The sequence below is a fragment of the Henckelia pumila genome, chromosome 3 (genome assembly GCF_033568475.1).
Source record: "Henckelia pumila isolate YLH828 chromosome 3, ASM3356847v2, whole genome shotgun sequence".
Lineage (NCBI taxonomy): Eukaryota > Viridiplantae > Streptophyta > Magnoliopsida > Lamiales > Gesneriaceae > Henckelia > Henckelia pumila.
Genome location: NC_133122.1, coordinates 156,640,797 through 156,651,058, shown reverse-complemented (window position 1 = coordinate 156,651,058; position 10,262 = coordinate 156,640,797). Strand labels below are relative to the sequence as shown.

At 40.8% G+C, this 10,262-nt stretch overlaps 1 protein-coding gene across 1 annotated transcript; it reads right to left on the bottom strand.

The window, feature by feature from the left end:
- Positions 1–8,191: 8,191 nt before the first annotated feature.
- Positions 8,192–9,214, bottom strand: LOC140889804 (uncharacterized). Its single transcript, XM_073297534.1, has one exon. The coding sequence runs from the start codon at positions 9,212–9,214 to the stop codon at positions 8,192–8,194; it is 1,023 nt and encodes a 340-aa protein (XP_073153635.1).
- Positions 9,215–10,262: the final 1,048 nt, after the last annotated feature.

Here is a 10,262-nt window from a genome sequence, read left to right as displayed (position 1 = left end):
GACCTCCTCTGAAGCACGAAAAGGCTTCCAGAGTAATACAAACATAGAGTCGTACTCCCTTTGTGTCTAGTCATCCATCCACACAGTCCACGGTACTTAGTATAATTCCTAATTATGCCCCTGATGATACACATCATCCCTGGCAAACACTTAGCTTACTAGAATATTCTAGGTAAAACATCTAGAACTATTCATCTGAAACATGCATAATTCAAACCCAATTACACACATGCCAAACAATATACTGTAATCGAATAACTGATCAACCAATCAAGATATTCCCAAAGATTACAATTACTTGAACGACTAATCTAGGTTCTAATACAATCTTTATTACAATCGCATGTAATACATAACTTAATAAAAAGATCACATAGAAAGATGTACAATACAACAAAATCTTAGTACATCAAGTAACTGAAATCTTTTAATACATCTGATTTAAAAAGCTTACAACTAAAATATTGTTTACAAACTTAATACAGTTTTTAAATTCTTTCGGAATTCTTTCATTCCGTCTACTGATCTTGAACATGAGGTTTCCCGTTTGCTACACACAAAAGAACCAATACAGGCATGTCAGCAGACCTTATTCCTCGCAAGATCTAAAATATTTTATATCCTACTAGAGATGTCCAAAGCTTCATGAGGCAATCTCTTGGCAGGATCTAACGGGGTGGCTTCCTTGGTCAAAGCAGAATGGATGACTACGTGTCACACATTCCATTCAACTCTGTGAAGCTCCTGGCGTTGAAAACTGGATCTTCTCTTCCAGCTCCATCCTGCTGGAATCCACATAATACGAACCTCTGCTGCCAACCTTGGCAATGACAATCTTTAAAAAGTCTAAATACATTGTTATTCCAATTCCTGATACTGCTATCGTCATTGTATCCAACTCAAAATCCTACAAAGGATAACCCAAAATCAATACTATGTCCCAAAGAATATTATTGCATGCTCTGATACCATAAATGTAGTGACCCGTACTGTGATCTCCAACTAATCAAAAGCTTAAGCATGCAATTAAACAATAAACTTAATCAGAGTAAAAATACGGAACATAAAATAACTAATACTAGAAAAGTAAAGCCTAGTGGTTAAACCTGTCATCCAGCCTTGGTCACCACCTAACCTCCCAGTCCTCAGGAAAACTACCTGTATCTGCCCCATTGAATGAGGTATCCAGACAACATAAAAAGTAACAGAAAGTGAGCCTAAAACGCTCAGTATGAGAGTATGAATATACACTATTATATGTACATGTATGCAAATGAACTCGGTACCAAGACACTCAGGTCAAGAAACTAGCTCATAGACCGGGCCCAGGGTATATAGCACGTTGCGGCGTCGCATCAGGAGGTGACTCCTATACCCAGTGGATAATGGTGACCTGATACTTGTACAAGTGTCCAAACATAATGGTGACCTGACAGAAGACTTACGTATCCAACCATCCACAACTTGCAGGGTGAGCATCCTACTACAGGATATCTCAAAGATATGAGATCAATATGCTCATGTATGCAACATACAGTCATGAAATGATGTGTCATATAAATCATTCAATCACATAGTACATGCAAACACATAATACATGCATACTCAATCTAGATATCTTGAATAATACTTCTGTACCTTACTAAGGCAGATCCTAAAAGCTCCTCTCTAGGTCCAAGCCTACCATGCAACACTACAATACATAAATACCTTGTATTATCTAGCATGTCAAACATAACCTATCATGCCCTAAAAGCCTTAATTAAACTATAGCATACTCCGTATTTCCTATAAGGAGCAAGAACCATACCTTCGTCCGTTGTCAGCCTGCTGATGTAGCATGCCCTAGAGCCTGGGCACAGCCTTGCTACGACCCCTGGACACCTCTCCAGAGCTCTGCCGCTAGGCCGCTTCTACGAACACTGTCTGTAATATAAAAACTACTACCTACTCCGACTCTTAAAATAAGAGTACCCAAAAGCTCTTAAAATCGAGCTAACATGGGCCAAGGAGAGGATTTCATTTGCAATTCAAAATGAGGCCTCGGACCCCAATTTATAGGCGGAGTTTGGATTGTCTGATCCCCTCTTAGGATGGTCCGATCCCCTCTTAAGACGGTCCGATCCTTGCATGATGTCCACGTTGCTTGTAGGCCATGTTCGGACGGTCCGATCCCTCTTCGGATCGTCCAATCTCTCACGTCAAATACACCTGTAGAATTCCTTTTGACATCTGTCCTAGGAGAGTTTGGACCGTTCGATCCCTTGATTGGATCGTCCGATCTCACCCTGCCTCCGAACTCCATTCATGCCTCCGAACTATCTTGGTTCGGACCCTCCGAACCTAGTTTGGATCCTCCGAACTACCCGGGCCCAATAATCCCATAAACCATTTTTCGGGCATTTTGGACCTAATCCTTGGTCCGTTAGATCATATTAAAATCCCTAATTCTAAACATGATTAGCAAATTAATCTTGTAAAATGGAACCGGGCTATTACAATGTGTTTGTTGTATTGTGATAAGCCTTGCAATCTTATCCTGCGGTGTTCTAGAAGTTCCAAGTTAGGCAGTGGATATATTTGTGAAATTTACCTGTTTTACTCTCTATCTTATCTTGTTGATATATTTGTGATCTGAGTATAGAGCTTCATTGAAAGCTATCAAACTATTTTCTCGCTTTTAAAGTTTTTTGAGTTTCTTCAAAAGTTGATAACTTTGGTCTAGTTGGTTAACACCTACTCGACCATTCAAACATTTTTAAAGAAATTTTTTAAATTGTGTTATTCACTCCCCCCCCCCCCCTAAAAAAAACACATCTTCGAACCTAACATAGAATTTATGCTACTTCGAGAGCTTTAATATTAAATTTTAATATTGTGATACTTCAAGGCATTAATACAAAACTAGATGTATGAACATAAACAAAATTTGGGCTACTTTGAAAGCATAAATATTAAATATAATTGTTGTGCTATTTCACGAGCATTAATATAAACTAATAGTATTAACATAAACTAAATTTGTGTTATTTCAGGAGCATCAATGTGAAATCTAAATATTGTGCTTTTTCGAGAGCATCCTTACAAAGACTAAGGAATACAAACTATTTATGAGTTTAACTTGAAAAAAAATCGTGCGGATAACGTGTTATAATTTAATAATAGAAGAATAAATAAGTGATATTATTTCATTTAACACCTGTATTTGTAGGGTAAAGAGATTGATAGATAAAAAAGAATATTACAATATGATGATACCAAAATTTTACTTTGGGTTTGGTCTGTTAGAGCGGATCTCCAAATCTCTCACAAAGTGGGTCGGGCCGGGTATGACGTGCTTCTACACAGACAAAAACTTTGTTAGGGGGTGCAGAAAGTGTTTTTGGCATAATCCTTCTGATGCTTAAGTCAGTGCTCAAAAGATGAAGAGCGTAATAAAGCGAGAATAAAAGTGAGTGAATATGTGATCAAATGTGAATGTGTCAAACCATAAAAAATATCTGGTATTTATAGAGGCTGGAGGGGAGAGTTACCTTGTTGAAGTAGACTTCTTGTTAGGGTAAAACTCTATTCAAGGTAGGAGACTAGATTAAGTAGAACTCAATTACCATGGCGGCTAGGACTCTTGGGCCGACTTAATAATCCGATCATATCTCGAATTTTTTGTAGCTTATATTTATCTGTTAAAGATCCTCAAATATTTTCAATATCTAAGTTTTGGCATGTTGGGCCCAGGTCGGACCTCTATGTTACCCAGTCATGGCTCGGCTCAATGAGCTCAGGTGTTAGGGTGGTTAGGGCCATGGGCTCTCCCTTTTGTATGAATGGGTCCTTTTTATCTTGGATTTCTACACATGGAAAGACTAAATGGGCTTTGGGGAATTTCTCAAGAGTATGGGTTATTTGGGAGGCATCAATAGTACCTCTCCCATATGGTCTAAAGGAAGTATGAAATTTAGACCAAGTAGGCTGGTCAAGTCTTGAACCGGATGCACTAGGACTGAGCTACCTGGCTTAGCACAATGTGCTTCTTTTGAACGGTCCGGATCTCGATCCTTGTCCCTCTTTAAATGAACAGTTCAAATCTCTTGACGGTACGATTTCCTAGGCCAATGGTACAACAACGTGGCCTTAACCGAGCCGCATATCGGCACTATGATCAATGGTCAAGATCAATCCATCCCTTCTATAAATAGAACGGTATAAATTTCATTTTTCACTCTTATAGCGCACTCCGTTATTCTGTCAAATCTTCCAGAGCGTTCCCGACCCAAGATACAACTTCTCGAGCCCTTCTTGTCTAGTCAGTACCAATTATCCGAGCTTCTGTTCTATTTATAATTCCCGACCCGTCATCTCCTCTTGTAAGTATTTTCCATCTTTTTAAGTATTAGGTTAAGATGTCCTCCCCAGATGAGTCAACAGTTAGAGAGTTAGAGATTTTTGTAGATTCCCCTTCTTCTCCTCCTGAAGTGCCCGGACCATCCGACCTGAGCCCCTCTGATACTCGGGAGGCCAAAAGACACAGATATATACCATAAGCTCAGGACTGACGAGGCCCGACTCAAGGGAGAGGTTCGACCTTGGTATGAAGTTCTAGCTTCCTTTCTATGTCCAGATATGGACCCGACCATTAGGACCAGATCGAGAATGCCCTATACTTTTAACTTACTAATTCCCAAATGTCACGAACGAGCACACAAGCCCCCAGAGGGCTTCCTTAGTTTTACTATAGATCAGGTAAGGATGGGTCTTAGTTTTCCCGTCCCTGATATTGTACAAAATATATGTAAGTATTTTGATGTATGTCCGAGCCAGCTCTCCCCAAATTCCTTTAGTTTCATCCTTTATTTAGGTGTCTTATTTAGCTTCTTCCGAATTCCCCTAGACTTGGGGAATTTCATAAAATTTATCCAAATCAAGAAAACCGTCTCGGGCCTATTTAGCATATCTATCCGGACCGAGCACCAATTTTTGAAGGGAAAGCTAAGTTCTCATAAAGGTTGGACCAACAAGTATTTCTTTTTTCGGTCCAACCAACCATGGCTATGTCGAACAAACTGGGCCAGGAAATTCAAAACTCCTACTATCCCGGCCCGAGCCACTCATGCCTTTACCAATTCCTTGGCCAACATGAGTGCAAAAACTTTCGATATTGAGAGCTTAATTGAGGATGACCTGCTCTGCAAGTATGGAATTTGTAGGAATGGAATAGAATTCCGAGGTGATTTGGGTAGGAACACTCTACTCTTCTAATCCTTTGTTCTTTCGTGTATGCCCATTTTACTGATTCCTTCTCACTTTGTCTCTAAAATTTATTTTGCAAACAAAAGAATAAGTGAAGCAGAAATTCCTGCCGATTTTTGATCTGCGCCCAAGAGATTAAAAAGGAAGAAGCCCGAGGCTTTTGCTGAGTCTGCTGAGTCCGAGCAGCCGACTCCTGAGAAAATTGCGTGGAAGCCTTCCAAGAAGGCACGGGAGAGTGAGGCCCTAAGCAGCCATAAGTCCGATCCCCTTGATGGGGCCCCGTCACGAGGGAAGGGGAAAGAAAAAGTCCAGGTAGTGGACATTGACTCCCTTCCCGAGGACATGGCTCGGGTGACCCCGATCACCCCTACAGTCTGGGGATCTCCTTATTTTCCCGGCCAAATCCGGTCGGGAGCTTGAACATTCTTCAGCACATGGTCTCTTCTGAAGATTTAGATGCGGTTCGAGCTATCCCGGACCAAACGGCTGAAGATTTTTTGGCTCTGAGCTTCATGCAGGTACTATAACTTTCTACTACATCACCCAAGTTTTATTTACCTATCTTTCATGTAACACTTCATGCTTTCTTTTTCAGGCCCTTGTCTGGGCTGGAGAGGTCACCTACCGAGCCTACAAAGCCGGTTCTGACCATGCCCTGAGTCAGGATGCGATTGTGAAGCGAGTCGTCGTGCTGACAAAGTAGATGCGCAATCTTCAGTACGAGCATGACCATTAGGTGCATGAAATGCGATCTGATATAGAAACTGCTCAGGGCGAGTGCGACGAGGCCAAGAAGCGTATTACTGAGCTAGAAGATGCCCTCGCGGCTAAGGATCAGAGGGTCGGGGCTATGGTTGAAGTTGATGGGCTCAGAAGAAGTACTTTCTCGACTCTTCTGAATTTATTGATCTATGTCCGGAGAAAGCTGTGGGTTTCTTCGAGGATGGCTTCAAAGGGTGTTTAGCTCATGTCCAAGCTAATGGGTATTCCGAGGTTGAACACCCTTTCTCATTCCTAGACTCCGCCAAGGCTTTGGATGATCTACCAAATGAGGAGGAGAAGTCCGAGCAAGGAGGGGAAGAGAATCCCGAGGCTGAAGATGCTGCTGCCCCGTAGTTATTTTTTCCTTTGTAATTACTAACTTTGTGCTTCAAAAAAATGCTCTAAAAACCCTTTTGATTGGGACCATGCGTGGTCGTTTCTTTTCCTGTCGCGTACCTCTCCCTAGTTGGGATAATTTCACCCATTACTTTTATTTCATCATAAAATTGATTAAGTGTTGATGACCGGCCCGCTCAGGGTTTCAAACATTACTCGTAAAATTTACCCAATATGTGTGATCGCCCCAAACTGGGAAAAACTCTGAAATTTGATAAGTACAAACTATATTCCCGAACTGAAATTGAACAATATTCCCGAACTGGAAATAAGAATAAAATTTTGCCAACTGTAAACCAAATCCCAATCTGAACAATATTCCAAAACTGGCTGTAAATAATCTCGGACTGATACCTGGATTCAACATTGATATTTATAAAAATTATATAGTTGATAAAAGTCTTAGGTTCGTGTTCTGGTAGGGCTAATAAAGGAGGTTATGGGTGGCATGGGCTTACACATTGTCGAACTGGTCGGGCTTTTGATGGAGGCCACAAGTGGCATGGACTTACACATTGTTGAACTGGTCGGGCTTTTGATGGAGGCCACAAGTGGCATGGACTTACACATTGTTGAACTGGTCGGGCTTTTGATGGAGGCCACGAGTGGCGTCGGCTTACACGTTGCCAAACTGGTCGGGCTTTTGAGATAAAACTATATGTGACCGGAACAGGTTTATTTTATTAATTATTCAAAAATGTAACCAAAAAGTTGGATAACAACAAGACTCAATGTTTGAACTCGTAAAAAATAAAAACCAACTTTTACTAATAGCAAAAAATAAAATAAATAAAAAGAAAGTAAATAAACAACTCACAACCAGTTCGAAAAGACTCGGTATTGTCCTGGACACTTTTGTGTAATATTTTTTCAAGTGTTGGGCGTTCCATGGCCTTTTTTCTTTCTTGCCTTGAGAATCTTCTAAGTAGTAAGCGGCCACTCCGGCCTTCCCTACCACTTTAAAATGCCCTTCATATTTAGCATCCAGCTTTCCTCTTTCTCCATGGGGTTGGATTTTTCTCATAACTAGATCTCTCTCCTGGAAAACTCGGGGATAGACCTTCTTATTATAGGCTCGGGTCATCTTTTTGCGATAGGCTGCTAATCTCACAGCCTCTCTAGCTCTATTTTCTTCCAGCAAATCTAAGTCCATAGCTCGCAGATCTTTATTATCCGGTCCATAAGCTATTATCCGAGCACTTTCCTGCCCGATCTTTGCGGGAAGGACTACCTCGGTCCCGTATACCATATTGTATGGAGTTTTGCCCGTCCCAAACCGAGTAGTGGTACGGTAAGACCATAGTACAGACAGGAGCTCCTCTACCCATTTTCCTTGGGCTGTGTCTAATCGCACCTTGAGCGCCTGAAAAATTGTCCTGTTAGTGACTTCTACTTGTCCATTGCCTTGTGGATAGGCGACAGACATGAAGACCTGCTCAATCTTCATTTCCTCACACCAATCCCAGACCTTAGACCCACAAAATTTCCTCCCCTTGTCCGATATGAGTCTTCGTGGAATTCTCAACCGACACACAATGTTTTTCCATAAGAAACTCAGTATTTCCTTTTCTGTGATTTTGGCCAGGGGCTCTGCTTCCACCCACTTAGAGAAATAGTCAACTGCTACCAACAAGAATTTCCTCTGTCTCGTACTGACAGAGAAGGGTTCAACGATATTCATTCCCCACTGATCAAAAGGGCAGGCTGCCATGACTGCCTTCATAAATCCTGCGGGTTTCCATTGTAAATTAATTAGCATGCCTTTGATAGTTGTAGCATGATTTAACTAGGACACATCTTTCTTCATGGTAGGCCAGAAGAAACCAGCTAGGATAGATTTTCTGGATAGGGCTATACTGCCTAAGTGATTTCCGCAACACCCTTCATGAATATCCCGTAGAACGTAATTTGCTTCGTCTGTCCCCAAACACTTAAAAAGAGGTTGAGAGAATGATCTTTTGAAGAGAATTCGACCAATCATCACAAAGCGCGGGGCTCCTATCTTAATTTTCCGAGCCTTCTTGTTATCGCTCAGGAGCTCATCTTTTGTCAAGTATCTGTGTATGTCATACTTCCAATCTCCCTCAAGAACTTCCGCTATTATGTCATCTAGACTTTCAAGTTGGGATACAAGCTCCTGACCTTTCATTCCGGGCTCGGGCGGTTCTCCCATAGAACCAGCTAGGCGAGCCAAGTGATTTGCCTTCTCGTTCTCACTGCGCGGGATTAACTCCATGGCGAGCTCAGCAAATTTATCTTTAGCTTTATCCAGTGCTTGAGTGTATCTTATCATCTTTTCATTCTTCATCTCAAACTTCTCATTGCTCTGCTGTATGGATAATTGGAAGTCTGAGTAGAGGACGGCCTGGGAAATACCAAGATTCCGAGCAGCTTTGAGTTCGAGCAGGAGTGCTTCATATTCCGCTTCATTATTGGATGCTCGAAAATATAGCCTTATAGAAATGTTGGTCTCCTCGCCCCAGGGTGAGATTATCACAATTCCGACCCCGCTTTTTGTTTGGAAATATGAGCCATCCACAAAAATTTTACACTTTTCTTCTTGTTCTAATTGGATGGTTTCTGCCAAAAAAATCGACCAATGGGATTTTATAGCGGTTTGGGGATCAAAATTTATGTCGTGCTCGCTCAATTCGGTGACCCACTTGATCAGTCTCCCTAATGCATCCGGGTTTGCAGCAATTTTTTCTAACTCACTATTAGTAAGGACAGTGATCGGGTATGATAGGAAATAGGGCCTCAACTTCCTAGATGTAATGACGAGAGATAGAGCCAACTTTTCTTGAGTCATGTAATTAAGTTCTGCTCCCTTCAAGGCATGACTAATGAAGTAGACGGGCAAATGGTTTATTTTTTCTTTCCTAACCAGGACTGAGCATGCAGCTTGAGGAGTGACTGATAGATAAACGAAGAGCTCTTCCCCCTGGACTGGCTTATTCAGTACTGTAGCTCTTTCAAATATGCCTTCAACTTTTGGAAAGCTTGCTCGCTTTGTTCATCCCATTCAAATTTTTTTGTTTTCCTAAGTGCTTTGAAGAAAGGAAAACTTTTATCAGCTGATCTCGCTATGAATCAAGCCAGTGTCGCAATTCTCCCGGACAATCTTTGCACTTCTTAAATATTCCTGGGAGATCCCATGGAGATGATGGCATGTACATGCATTCTCTGGGTTAGCTTCAATTCCCCTTCTTTTGACCATGTAGCCTAGTAATTTCCTTGTTTGATCCCCAGTGTGCACTTACTCGTATTTAACTTCAATCGGTAGTTTCGCAGAGTCCGGAACGTTTGGTCCAGGTGATAACTGTGTTTTATTTGCGTATTTTGATGTCGTTTAACTATTGTTTTACATGCATTCATGTGTCAATGTTTAGGCTTTATTCAAGTTTTGCTCATATTTCATGAATCATATCTACATAACATTCTCCTGGGTCTTTTGTGTAGGAAATGACAGTTTAAGGAAAAGTGTTACGCCTTAAACGCATAAAAATCTCGTGTTATGAGATTAATGTTTTTAATGCATTAACAAGTCTCATAATATTATGTTTTGATGATTACAAAACTCGGTTAATTGTTACTAACCATATAAAGTGAGATTTTACAGATTAGATTTATTGATGATTAAATTCTTGGAAGCTATTTTTAAGCTATACATGTATTTATAAAGTTTTGTATTGCTCATTGAATGGATGGAACATTGTTAAGAGATATGAAGAAAAAGACAAGAAGAAGCCAAAGTATGGAGCAGCAACTTCCGAAAATTACTGGGAATTTTCTAGGCATTGAAATCCAATCTTCACGGGTCATAAAATTTATGAGGAAGTTTTACATATACTGTCCAA

What these genes read in the sequence shown, in the direction of transcription:
- LOC140889804 (XM_073297534.1), bottom strand. Translation starts at nt 9,214, where the DNA reads ATGACTCAAGAAAAGTTGGCTCTATCTCTCGTCATTACATCTAGGAAG.